We start from the raw sequence: 14,197 nt of genomic DNA, 5'->3' as shown, positions 1-14,197 counted from the left end.
TTGTGGCTCGGTGGGTTACGAACCTGACTATCCATGAGGACACGGGTTTGATCCCTGGCCATGCTTGGTGGGTTCAGGATCAGGTGTTGCCACAGGCTGTGGTGTAGGTCGCGGACGTGGCTCGGGTCCTGCATTGCTATGGCTGTGGTGTAGGCCAGCAGCTTTAGCTCTGATCTGACCCCTTGCTTGGGAACCTCCATGCCCTCAGGTATGGGGTCCTAAAAAAAGAAGAAGAAGAAGGGGGCTTCCCTTCGTGGCACAGTGGTTAACAAATCCAACTAGGAACCATGACGTTGCGAGTTCAGTCCCTGGCCTTGCTCAGTGGGTTAAGGATCCGGTGTTGCCGTGAGCTGTGGTGTAGGTTGCAGATATGGCTCGGATCCTGAGCCCACAACCCTGAGTTTGTAGGAAGAAGGGTAGGAAAATGACAGTGAGGACAGCCTGTGAGTGGATGGAGCCCTGAACGAGGGAAATGGGACCACTTGGTCTTCACTGTAGCAGAAGGTGGTGACAGGTGAGGCTGTGGGCCAGGCAGAGAGACCCCTGGAGGGACCTGTATGTAGTGCTTAGAAGCGTGGGCTATGCTCTGTGGTCAAAGAAGAGGGATTTCCTTGATGCGGTTTATGCAGAGTTGTGATCAGGTAAGACTCTGTCCTGGGTAGCAGTGGGAAGGGGAGTTAAAGGAGGACAAGACATTTTTCAGTGCCTAGTCCGAGGTAGGAGATTTTGAGGACATAAACCAGATAGTATTGTAAGAACGGAGATGAGGGGGCAAAATCAAGAACCATTTGTGATTAAAACAAAAAACAAAAAACAAAAAAAAACCAGCAGGACCTGTCATAACCACAGACGAGGAAAGGAAGGCCCTAGAATGGTTCTTACGTTGCTACCTTATATGCCTGGGTAACTGATGTCACCTTACTTAGTGCACGAAGAGAGAGAATGTAGTGAGTTCATTTTTGCTCTTATCATCAACTCATTGCAATCTTCAGTATGCTTATGATATATTCTAAATTAAGTCTTTAATTAATGGTTAGCAAAGGTGCCTGGATGACCAGAAATACATCACCATTAATATTCGATTCACCTGTCAATATTCAACTCAACCATATCTCCTCTTGGAAGCAGAGGTGACTCTGCTTTTCCTCTAACACCCTCTTCATCTCTCTGCTTTCATCTCTTCCCCCGTGTTGCAATCCTTGAATTCCTTTTCTATTTAATTCTGTAGTCTAAGACCAGTGTTTGGTACATAGCCACTCCTTAAGTGTGAGTAAATGAGTGAGGAAGTGAGTGATTTTTTTTTTCCCCTCTTTGGGCCACATCCATGGCATACAGAAGTTCCTAGGCTAGGGGTTGAATCAGAGCTGCAGCTGCCAGCCTGCACTGCAGCCACAGCAACACCAGATCTGGGCAGTGTCAGCAACCTACACCACAGCTCACGGCAACACCAGATCCTTCACTCACTGAGCCGGGCCAGGGATTAAACCCACATCCTCGTGGGTACTAGTTGGGTTCATTACTGCTGAGCCACAGTGGGAACTCCAAGTAGATCCGATTATTTTCTGAAGTAACCTTATTCTTTGATCGATTTGGGAAAGTTTATAGTTGGCTTATCCTCATTTTAATTCTTCTGTGTTTTACCGCCTAGCACCTTCCACCGGAAGAGTCACCAACAGTGGAACACCCACAGGAGCCGGGGCACCAGCCACCTCAGCCAGAGGGCAGCCCCAGCCCAGTAATGAGGACACTTTAGTGCAAAGGGCTGAGCACATTCCTGCAGGGAAACGAACGCCAATGTGCGCCCACTGCAACCAAGTCATCAGGTGGGTTATTTGATGTTTAAATTTTCTTGCAAGGGTTTCATACCAGTGTTGATTTTTTTGGGTTATATTCTGAAAGATTAGAAATTTTATTAGTGAAAATATTCCTGCTCTATTTCTATGTAATAGCAACTATCAAAGTAGATAAATATGAATATGTGTATATATGTTAGCATCTGTTTGACTGAAAAGTAATTCTGGGCTCTGTGAAAATAAAACTAAAAATGCCAATTTAGCAGATAGGAATTCCTATCAGGACTAAGGAAAAATAATGATTAATAAACTATTAAGGTGCAAAGGGACCCTGAAGATCACTTATCAGAACTTCATTATTTCACAAATTATAAAGGTGAGGATTTTAATTCAGAAGAAAAATAACAAATAATGTAAAATAAAGAACTTCAGCCCTAGAGGAAAGAAGATTGGATTTTCAAGTACGAGGCACCGAAAGATGTCATGACCCTCACATCCATCTCTTAAATGCTCTGCATTTTAGCTTAGGTCATACCCTGCTTCTTTAAAATAGTCTTTGTCCAAATCTATTTTATTGTTTCTTAAATTGCAAGAAGCAAAAAAAAAAGCTAAGCTCTTGAGTGACTGACTGTACTACTTTGGCATTTAGGAAATCTCAGCATTTCTGAACCAGTGGCTTTTAAAATGTTGAAGTTTAGGTGTGAATGTTAATGCAGGTGTCCCACCTGGGGACCTTTTGCTGCCTCTATGAGTTGCCTTGTTGGCAGGAGCAGATGATGGCTTGAAATGACGGCTCAGTCTCTCTCCTCCTCTTTCATGGACCCTGATTTGAAGTAGTTGAAACAGTGGTGTCTCAAGTTGAATAAGGTTAAGACTTACTTGCATCCTCCCCTCCTCTCTTATGTAATTATTCCTTAGGATCATGTTTCTAGTTACTACTTAAAAGGGAGCTCAGGGGACTTCCCACTGTGGCACAATGGGATTGGCAGTGTCTTGGGAACACTGCGACCCAGGTTCAGTCCCCTGCCGGTGTGGTGGGTTAAGGATCTGGTGTTGCTGGGAACTCCATATGCCACAGGGCAGCCAGAAAAACAGAAAAAAAAAAAAAATGGAGCACAGAAAGTCTCAATACCTTTTTTTCACCAAATATAAATAATTCTTCTCCTTAACTCACTATTAAATAAAAAGTGTGTCAGGTACGCAACACAGAGTCCCTTATATTTTTTTTAAAAAAAATAGCTTTTGTATTGTGACATTTCCACAGCATAGAAAACCGGAAAGCAAAAATAAAAGTCCGGAAGGAATTCCACCTCCCAGGATAACCACCGTTAGTATTTTAGTTCACACTTTGAAAATGCATGCCCATAAGGACAGATGTTGTTTTACAGAAATGGAATCATGGTATGATATTTTGTAAACTGTTATTTTCCACTTAGTTTGTTTTTTCCACACTGAGTACCTGTTTTATAAGAATCAGCAGCCGTGGGAGGAGGAATAGTGGGTATAGGGAGAAGGAGAAAAATCAATAGAGGTTTCCAGAGTCTAGAACAGTGTCCAACACACGAAAGGCATTTGGTGAATGTTTTGACCTGAGCAGATCATCCATGACTCTAGATCCACTTGTCCTTCAGGCCATGGTATCAGTTTGGTTAGAGTGTTTTTTTAAAAAGTACTGCTATAGGGTCTTACAGCAATATTTAAACTATTATAAAATCTAGTGTGGTATGGCTTTGTTCCAATAAATAATATCTTTCATTACTAGCTATATTTAGGGTTATATTTTTAGCATAGATTTAATGCTAATAAAAATAAATTTTGACTTGCAACAGCGTTTCTGTAAGTCATGGTACTTTGGTTACCTAGCCTAGTGTGTGGGGAATACTATACTCTGGATAAAAACACCCTTTATGGAGACAGGCGTCACTGCTGTTTGTGGGCTGCTGTGAGCAAGTAATTACTGGAAGGGTTAACAAAAATGTCAAACCTATCCTCTGCTGATTCCTCTTGTCAGATTACCAGATTCTGTGATATCCTATACTCACCACCGCTAGCAGATCTGAAAAACTTCGTAGGTGGAAAATGGGAAGATCAAAATAGAAACTCCATTCCCCAGCCCTCATCGTTGCAGTGTTGAATGCTAGACCAGGCTGTAATTTTACAGCACAATCTTCTGCCAAGTGAAATAAATATATATTACATTAATAGCATGAATAGCTATCACTTAATGCCCCCTCATCTGTTAAATTTCACACTGCTCTGGATTATCCCGGCACTTGTTATCAGTTAAGCATTAGAGCTTCATTTGCTAGGCAAGTTAATGAGAACAAGGATTAGCTCACGTCAAGATCCTATAACAGTAATTAACATAACACATTCATTTGGTGCTCAAATGCTAAATCGCAGCTTGAATAGATTGTGGTCAGTTCAGAGACCTCGTCAAAGCATAATTCCAGTTCTTGGCCTCAGTGTCAGTATCACTTACCAAAGCAAGGAGGCCTTAGATCAAGTGACGTTCCCTTGGACACCTGTTTTAAAAACAAGCTGCAGTTGCAGGCTTGCCACTTTCAGAATAGAATATTATAACCTGGCAGACTCTAAAAAGCTTGATTCTTGTATCATTTATATTGTTTTCTACCATGTAGTATATGTTATTTATTTATAATTTATGTTGTTTAGTTTTTATTTATTTTCCAAATGTTTCACATTTTCAAAAACTTTTTTTTTTTTGCATTTTTTTAGGGCCACACTCCTCAGCATATGGAGGTTCCCAGACTAGGGGTCTAATTGAAGCTACAGCCACCAGCCTACACCAGAGCCACAGCAATGCCAGATCCAAGCCACATCTGCGATCTACACCACAGCTCACAGCAACGCCAGATCCTTAACCCACTGAGCGAGGCCAGGGGTCAAACCTGCAACCTCATGGTTCCTAGTCGGATTCGTTTCCATTGCACCACAATGGGAACTCCCTCAAAAACTTTTTTTTTAAGTAAAGGCAAAGTTAAGTTTATTGTTTTTGGAAAATCTCAGAAACCTGAATCACTGAATGTTAAAACTGAACAGATTATCTCTTACAGAACATGTTTTTAGCTTAAAACTCCATAGATTGTTTTATTTTGACCTAATGTTTAAAATTTTTTGGTGCATTTGCATCTTAGCAGGATTATGGATGTTTTGCCTAAATTGTATTATTTAGGCAATGCTTTGATTAGTTAGTTGGGTTTTACAGATAGAGAGCATTATATTTTTAGGAAATTCTACTGAAGCTCTGATTACATTTGCTATAGAGCACTTCCAATCTGCTTATGATAGAAGTACCCTTTCTTTGACTCTCTCTTTCTCTCTTTTTTTTTTTTTTGACTTTTTAGGGCCACAATGGCCGCATATGGAGGTTCTCAGGCTAGGGGTTGAATTGGAGCTGTAGCTGCCAGCCTACATCAGAGCCACAGGAACACCAGATCTGAGCCACATCTGCGACCTCTAGCACAACTCATGGCAACACTGAATCCATAACCCACTGAGCGAGGCCAGGGATCAAACCTTCGTCCTCGTGGATACTAGTCAAATTCGTTTCTGCTGAGCCGCAGCGGGAACTCCTCCTTTGACTCTTATACTCAAGAACAGATTGACTGTTAGAGTGTTAATATAATAGGAAAACAGAAACCAGGCTACTAACATAGCCAAAACCCACATTTTAGTTTCTCTGGTAGAATAGGCTTCTGAAAGCATTAGCTTATTTTTGGACTGCGATATCTAGTGGCTTTAAAAGCTGTGGACCACTTGCATTACCTGGAGCTAAATGGAGCATTCACATTTAGCTTCTTAGCATTTTGGTGGAAGAAGTAAGGGATTTACAGTGTTTGCATTTCTTCCTAGATATGCAGTGCTTAAAAAAAGAGCCGCCTTTCTACTTTCCTACCTTTGCCTGCGGTACAGCCCCAAACAGTCGCATTTGAGCAACCCATTGGTTATTCCAGGAAGAGAGAAAATTTTCACATCATTGATTGCTTTCTTGTGCTCTTATTTTCCAACTTTTCTCAGAAGGAAAAGTTACCCCAAGGAGAAGCCAGCAGAGTTTTTTGCCCATTTCACCATCCATTCCCATCTCTGAGCGCTCCCGTCATGAATAGGTTTTATTTATTTTCCTTCTGGTTAAGATTTTACTTGAAAATAAAAGGCTTCTTGGCTTAATGTGTTTATCCCTCAGTGTAAGGAAACAATCAGAGACATTGACCAAGATTTATGAGCAAGGCATAGACCAAGGTTTCAGAAAGAACAAAATGTTCTGCATCCATATGATTAATATTCTGGTGCCGTTAAGGTCTTGTTTTCAGATAATAATTGTTCACTGTGTGCTTAGTATATTCCAAATACTGTGTTAAGAATTTTTTTTTTGTCTTATCTTTTTGTCTTTTATAGGGCCACACCAGCGACTTATGGAGGTTCCCAGGCTAGGGGCCTAATCAGAGATGCAGCCGCTGGCCTACGCCAGAGGCATAGCAACGTGGGATCCAAGCCGCATCTACAACCTACACCACAGCTCATGGCAATACCAGATCCTTAACCCACTGAGCAGGGCCAAGGATCCAACCTGTGTCCTCATGGATGCTAATCAGATTCGTTATGTGTTAAGAATTTTACCTGAAAAATTAAAAAAAGGAGTTCTGTCATGGCTCAGTGGTTAACAAACCCGACTAGTATCCATGAGGACATGAGTTCAGTCCCTGGCCTCACTCAGTGGGTTCAGGATCTGGCGTGTAGATTGCAGATGTGGCTTTGATCCTGAGTTGCTGTGGCTGTGGTGTAGGCTGGCAGCTGTAACTCCAGTTTGACCACCTAGCCTGGGAACTTCCATATGCCAAGGGTGCAACCCTAAAAAAAAAAAAAAAAAAAAAAAAGAATTTTACCTGAATTCTCATTAAATTCTTATAACCTTGTAAGACAGTTATTATATTTGCCTCAGTTTCATAAAGGAGAAAACTGAGGCACAGGAAAGCTATGTATTTGCTGAAGTTACATGGATAGTAAATGGTAAAACCTGAAGGTGAGCCTAGATCTATCTACCTTTAAATTTTATTCATACTTTAATTTCCACTACTTAGGAATATGTCATAGTGTTCTATTAAGATAAAAAGCAACTATTGACCTCTAAAGAAAGTACTGTTGCAATTTTGTGTAAAGAAAGTATATACCAAAATATATTAATGTATAATACATAAATATTGTGAATGTATACACATATAATACGTAAACAATTGTCTTAAGTCAGGGAAGAAAAAACAAGGTTTACACAGACCTGCCACACCTTAGAGAGTGTGGCAATTTCCTCTTGCTCATAAGGTTAGAGTAAGTGAGAAAGAAGGGAGTGAACAGTAGGTGGAACACTTATAAGTTCTTAGCTTTGTCCCACATACGTGCAGTCTTAGACCCTCAGAGGTGACCCGGGGGCGGGGGTCCACTCTTCCAGTCCTCATCTAATGTGGAACCATCGTCATTCTATAAGCAGTGTCACCGAATATTTTTTGTGCCACCTCCTTTAGATACTAGCGATACAGAAATCAGGGGTGCGCTTCCTTCCCTTAAGGCAGTTTGTGTTGTAGACGAAATTGTGTCCTCTCACGATTCTTATGTTGAAGTCCTAACCCTCAGTACCTTAGACTGTGATTGTATTTGGAAATAGGATCTTTAAGAAGTAAAATGAGGTCGTTAAGGTGGGCCTAATCCAATATGAAGAAGAGATTGGGGGAGTTCCCGCTGTGGCGGTATGGCTTAAGGATCCAACTGCAGTGACTTGGGTTGTTTCAGCGGTGTGGGTTTAGTCCCCGGCCCATCGCAGTGGGTTAAAGGATCTGGTGTTGCTGCAGCTGTGGTGCAGGTTGCAGCTGTGGTTCAGATCCAGTCTCTGGACTGGGAACGTCCATAGGCAGTGGGTGTAGCAATTAAAAAAAGAAGAAGTCAGGACCCAGAACCACAGAGAAGGAAGACAGGTGAGGGTGGCCATCTGCAAGCCAAAGAGAGAGGCCTTAGAAGACATTCACCCTGCCAACATCTTGACCTTAGACATCTCACCTCCAAAATTGGAAAAAAGTTCATTCCTTTTGTCTCAGCCACCCCATTTGTTAAGGCTGTTCCGGCAAATTAATACAGTTTCCTCTAGTAAAAAAACACAGACAAGCAAATCAACAGCCATATCAGTGTGGTGAGTCTAATAGAGATACATCTAGAATCCCGTTGGTGTAAAGAGGAGAGGTGAGAATTAGCTAGCTTCAACAACTGATTACTTTTATTTGAAAGAAATTGCAAGCAATAAAGTTCCATAATCTACTTATACAGTGATACTTTTATACAACAAATATCCATCAAAAACTTATAAAGTGTTAGGTAATGCTAAGGTGGTAATCATATTGTAATATATAAACACATCAAACCAACACATTGTTCACCTTAAACTTACACAAGTTGTATGTTAGTCACATCGCAGTGTTACATGTTAGTTACAAAGTTACACGTTAGTTACAAAGTTATATGTTAGTTGCATCTCAGTTTTCAAAAATGTATTTAAAAGGGGGAGTTCCCTGGTGGCCTAGCAGGTTAAGGATCCAACGTTGTCACTGCTGTGGTGTGAGTTCAGTCCCTGGCCTGGGAACTTTCTCATGTCATGGGCGTGGCTGAAATAAAAATTAAACAAAGAAAACTTAACAGCAAGTTGCTATACTTAGCGCCAGAGTATGTAAGTGTTAAGAGGCAGTCCCTGATTTCATATATTTTATCATCTGATAAAGAAGCTAAAAACCTGGCACAGTAACCATAATATAGGAATGTAAGTGTCATGAAAGGTACACTGTACACTTACAGTAATATCAGTAATACGTAAGTACTACTCTTATATCCATAATAAAGAGTCCTGAATCATGGTGCTTAGGAAAAGTCTTGAGATACCTATAGGGTTCTAAATTGTCACAGTTGTAAAGTTGAAAAATTAATCTTGCTTCAAGAAAAGTTTTAGTAATGGAAATTTTTTTTTTTTTTTTTTGTGGTCTGCCCTGCAACCTATGGAGTTCCCTGGGGCCAGGGATCAGATCCAAGCCACAGTTGCAACCTATACTGCAGCTGTTGCAATGCTAGATCCTTAACCCACTGTGCTCGGCTGGGGATTGAACCTGTGTCCCAGTGCTTCAGAGACACCACTGATCCCATTGCGCCACAGCGGGAACTGCAATGTAGAGTTAATTTCTATTACTGAGAGTAATTATAAGAACTAGATAACAAGGGGAAGCAAGAAGTACGTGTTTGATTTTGAAGCTTCGTCCCTGTTAGCTTGTGCCTGTTGAAAGTTGCAGTTCCTTTCACCTTTCTGATGAAGCTTTTCTTTTTCTCTGAATTCTTCCCTTAGCATCCTTCCCTACCTTCCCCCCCCCCTTTTTGGGGGTAAATCTCACAGAAGAGAAACAGGGTAAAAAGGGTCATGTCACACCACCACTCTTCTCTCTCAGCCAATCAGTGGCTTCCCTTCCCTGGTCGGTCAGCAGGTAGTCAGTGAGGCTGGCAGGGTGCAGAGCGCTCTGAGAGGTGGCTGAATGCTTCAGTCCACTGTGTTGCTATCCAAACCCATCATTTCATTTCACAGACAGAAACGCAATCCTCCCTGGCGTGAGAAGAGCTTCTTCGGTGTTAATCCTGTGTTAATGAATGTGTGCAGTTAGTCTCTGCGGACACAGAGAAGAGGGCACTGGGGTATATGCAAGAGATTGTATTGCTTGGTCTCTAAGTAACCTTCAGGGGCACAACTGAGGAAAGCTGCTCTTTCAGCTCAGCCGAGGACTATCAGGTTGACCATATCTGCATGGAGCCTGTTTGTGTAAGAAGGCAGTCCGAAATATCATCGGATGCCACGAATATGTGGAATTTAAAATACAGCACAAGGGAATATCTACCAAACAGAAACAGACTCGCAGACATAGAGGACAGACGTGTGGTTGCCAAGAGGGAGGATGGGTGGGGGAGGAAAGTCATGGGAGTTTGGGATTAGCAGATGCAAACTATCATATATAGACTGGATCAACAGCAAGGTCCTACTGTGTAGCACAGGGAACTATATTCCGTGTTCTGTGATAAGCCGTGATGGAAAAGAATCTGTATATTCAACTATCTATACATCACTGTTCCTCAGTCAGCTGTTCTTAAATGTCTCTTTTCCTCTGGTATAGTTTATTAAATCTTTGGTGGCACTGATAAACATGTTTTGAAAAGAAAATGATTTCTTCCAAGTACCTACGAACATATTCTCGTTAACCGAATGTGGAATTTGAGGTTGCATTGCCTTCTCTTGCAAACTGAGGAGTCAAAGAAGGATACCGATCTCAAGGGCCTTTCTGGCTTCTAGGAGAGCTGAAGATGGGCCCTAATAATTCACCCTAGTAAATTGTTTTGCGGCTGCTTTAATGTCCAGACAAATGAAACCCTAAAGTTCTACCATCCTCTGTGTTACAGGCACAGAAAATTTGGCCCTGCGGATTTTTTTAGGTGGGCATAACAAGATGCCCACCTGGGGGCTAAAGCTCAGAGCGCTCAAAATTTTGTTTCGCTTTGAGCGTTGTGACTCGTTGGTTTGTCTTTGAAGGTAAACTACTTGCCAAATATATACTGAAAAAAAAATGAAATAAAGTGTCGCGTATGACTGTGGTTTATAAACCAGTTAAAAAACGGAGGGAAAAATCTACCCAACACATTAGGTTACAGAATATGTGATCTGTAGCTCTTTTTTTCTGGCAGGAATTGCTTAACAAAGGCATTCCTTGTTAGTGGTAACAAAAATAGTACCCTGAAATTTAAAACTATATATATAATAATAAACTACTTGTCTCAAATGCTTAGAGAGCTGCATGCATCTGCTTATACAAAGTGGGATCACATTAGGAATAAGAAACAAGTTAACAAAAAGCAGGGTAGAAGATACCTTCTTACACCCCACAGAACACATTTTAACCATTCATCAAGAACGTCTCTTCTTTCTTGACTCCTATCAGAATTAAGTGCTGATTCTGAGTAAACATCAATATATTTGCAAAGAATTTCCAGAGGGGAGGTAGATAGGAAGACGTAATTGTGAAAGGCTAAAAAAAAAAATGTTTCAACTTTGTGATGCTCATTACTGTTACTTTTCCTATTAATAATCTGCCTAAAGGTCGGTTATCATATGCTTACTAGGAATTAATTACCCTGTGGTCACTCAGTGATGATAATTGATGGGAATGAGATCAGAGGCAGAATATTAGTTGACCAGAGCTGGGTACTAGATATCAGAGCTTCTTGCCTTCATTCAGTCATCGATGTTAAGATAAATGTTACATCTTTTGAACATTCTGCATCACAGCTTCTCCATCTGTTAAACCCAGTTCATAATAACTGCCCTGGTCTATCTCACAGGAATGTTGCATGGACAAATTAGATAAGTGTAAAAGTGCCTTGGAGGTAAAGCCACTCTATAATAAAAATAAATACAAATTAGTGGCATGTAGCTACTGAAAACTGTGTTGCAGGGGCTAGCATGGTTAATCTCCACAGGCTTCATGACTGGATAAAGCTTTATAATGGATTCCTATCAAGCAAACAAAACCCATCTAATCAGTTCATGGCTGTATAGTATTTAATGGGAAAAAATCTCTTTATAAACAGTTCTTGCCTTGATACAGAGATGCATTAAAAATCAGGCATGCTTGAATTAAATAAAACCTTTCTAAGTAGCTTCAAATAATCTCTTATATCCAGTTAATAATTTCTGTGATCATTTTGGAGGGTGAGGATATGATGTGTTTAATAAGGTTGAGAAATAACTATATGAAACAACATATGGGGAAGAGAAATCGACTAAAATGGTCTCTCAGATAATAATTATTACTGTTTTTAAAATTCTGACGTTACCAAAGTGAGGGGTTTTCTTTTCTTTTTTTCTTTTCTTTTCCCCCTTTTTTTTTTTTTCTCTGTTTTACAACCACACATGCAGCATCTGGAAGTTTCGACCTATGCCACAGCCACAGCAACACCAGATATGATGTGTGCAACCTCATGCCACAGCTTGCAGCAATACTGGATCCTTAAGCCACTGAACAAGGTCAGGGATCCACCCTGCATCCTCCTGGATGCTCTGTTGGGTTCTTAACCCACTGAGCCCCAACAGGAACTCTGAGGCGTTTTTTTCTTTAGTTTATTTCGTAGAAATTTCAAACTCTCATTTCTGCCTCACCCATTTATTTTTTTCCTGGTTACTTCATTTTCTGTGACAGTTAATATTCTCATTCTTAATTGTAATCATGACCCTGACAGACTCGCTTATTGCAGGTAAAAAAAACCCTAACTACCAAATCCCTTGAAGAGAGAAAACCAGGGGGCAAGGAAGCTCTTTCTTGAAGGCATCCCTTCAGTGCTTCATCCTCTCTCGAGTTCTTTTCACTTCAATGCACAGAGTTCCTACGGAAATTCCAGAATCTGTGTGTTCAATCCTTGAGGAGAATAGAGCATGAATTTAATTGTTTGGATGGCGCATCAAAGAGGACCTACTCAGGCTAACTAGTAATTTTATTCCAAAGCCAACTTGATCTCTTCTTCTGGCAGGGGACCATTCCTAGTGGCACTGGGGAAATCTTGGCACCCAGAAGAATTTAACTGTGCTCACTGCAAAAATACGATGGCCTACATTGGATTTGTAGAGGAACAGGGAGCCTTGTACTGTGAGCTCTGCTACGAGAAATTCTTTGCTCCTGAATGTGGTCGTTGCCAAAGGAAGATCCTTGGAGTAAGTATTGGAGATCTTTTCATTCTGAGTGAGTTTCAAAGCAGAACATTTTTTTTTTTTTTTTTTGGTATGAAACCCTTCCATCATTTTTACTTTCTATTTTGTTCTTTCTTGATCCCCTCTCTGCTTTCATCACTATTTATTTTTGGGAAGCAAAACTAAATAGCCCTCTGCAGAAATATATCGGACTCATGGGGTTAAGTTGTCCTTGGTTTTGTCTTACTGAGTGCTGGCTTGTCTGGTGAAAGTCTAGCCACCGTGGGGAAAAAATAATTTAGTGTGGGTGTGCTACCTCAACAGGACCCTGTTTGCTCAGGAATGAAGAGGTCGCCACAGGACCACACACATCTGAGTTCTCAGAACTGACACCTTCACTGTTTTAAATTAAATTCCATCGCTTTTATAAGAGCAGCATTTCCCCATTTGTCAGGGTTCAAGCACAGGGCACAGATCTTGTGCAATACAGAAAACACGAGGCTTATAAATGATATATTTTTCTTGAATGCATATAATGTTTAAAAATATCTCAGTTTTATGAGATTATTCATGTGAGAGAAAAATAATCAAACCACCTTTTTTTTTTTTTTGCAAAAAAAGGGAGTAATTTAGGAGTCAGATACATAAAAAATAGTGATGAATGAATGAACTTCCTACTCTGGAATATCCAGTTTGCAGTTACGAAGTAAGGGTAAGGCACCTCCTATGGGTGACCAGGAATATGGACTTTTACTTTAGAAATGGTCAAGGTGCCTAAACTCATACAAAACTCATACAGCGCATATAAAATTTGGAAATGATATGGCTGAGTTCTGACCTTTGCAGTTTGAAAATATGATAATGAAACTCTAATTCATATCAATTGAGAGAATGAATTATTGGTAGCCTTGGTTTTAGACTATATCTTTAAATGGGTCTAGAACTTGAGATACTTAAAAATTATAAATATAGTGCATGGACTATTTCTGTATTATTAATTTGTACAACATGGGTGGAAAAGAAAAGAGGAGAATGATTCAGGTGGTACCTTTTCAAATGACAATAAGTAGAATACATTAATACTGTTTTAGCATGTAAATGTATTCTGTGGATTCTAGAATAATTAACACAGCAAGGTCAAGTTAGAGTCTTAGCGACAAATGAAGTTCTAAGAAATGGAAATTGGAGCTCCCGTCTCGTGGCTCAGTGGTTAATGAATCCGACTAGGAACCATGAGGTTGCGGGTTTGATCCCTGGCCTTGCTCAGTGGGTTAAGGATCCGGCGTTGCCATGAGCTGTGGTGTAGGTTGCAGACGCGGCTCGGATCCCGCGTCTGCAACTCTGATTAGACCCCTAGCCTGGGAAGCTCCATATGCCACAGGTGCAGCCCCAAAAAAGACAAAAAAAAAAAATTTAAAAAAAAAATGGAAATCTTAAATTCATTGCTTTGAAACTGGGCTAGAATTTCACTAAATGGACAAATTCTCTTATTCATGTTTTTAGTTGTTTGATAACCTATTAAAGAAAGAATCATAAGCTGCCTCAAGTGTGGAAAATTGAGTGTATACCAGAAGCCTTGGGAAATGATTTGGTTGAATGATTTGCTGTGTCTTTCATGGGGATCTCTTTGGCTCTA

The 14,197-nt window shown here is 40.5% G+C and overlaps 1 protein-coding gene across 8 annotated transcripts in view; it reads left to right on the top strand.

Annotated features, from left to right (window-relative positions):
* The window catches only part of PDLIM5 (PDZ and LIM domain 5), a 213,389-nt gene that overhangs the window by 187,878 nt on the left and 11,314 nt on the right, over nucleotides 1-14,197 (top strand). For all 8 annotated transcript variants that reach the window (XM_047799393.1, XM_047799383.1, XM_047799388.1 and 5 more), the window contains 2 exons: nucleotides 1,649-1,823; nucleotides 12,405-12,585. In XM_047799393.1, the coding sequence (XP_047655349.1) occupies nucleotides 1,649-1,823; nucleotides 12,405-12,585 (356 nt within the window). The remainder of the gene's footprint in view (nucleotides 1-1,648; nucleotides 1,824-12,404; nucleotides 12,586-14,197) is intronic.

The sequence above is a fragment of the Phacochoerus africanus genome, chromosome 10 (assembly GCF_016906955.1).
Source record: "Phacochoerus africanus isolate WHEZ1 chromosome 10, ROS_Pafr_v1, whole genome shotgun sequence".
Taxonomy (NCBI): domain Eukaryota; kingdom Metazoa; phylum Chordata; class Mammalia; order Artiodactyla; family Suidae; genus Phacochoerus; species Phacochoerus africanus.
The sequence above is the reverse complement of the archived record's forward strand: the minus strand, read 5'-3'. Positions and strand labels throughout refer to the sequence as shown.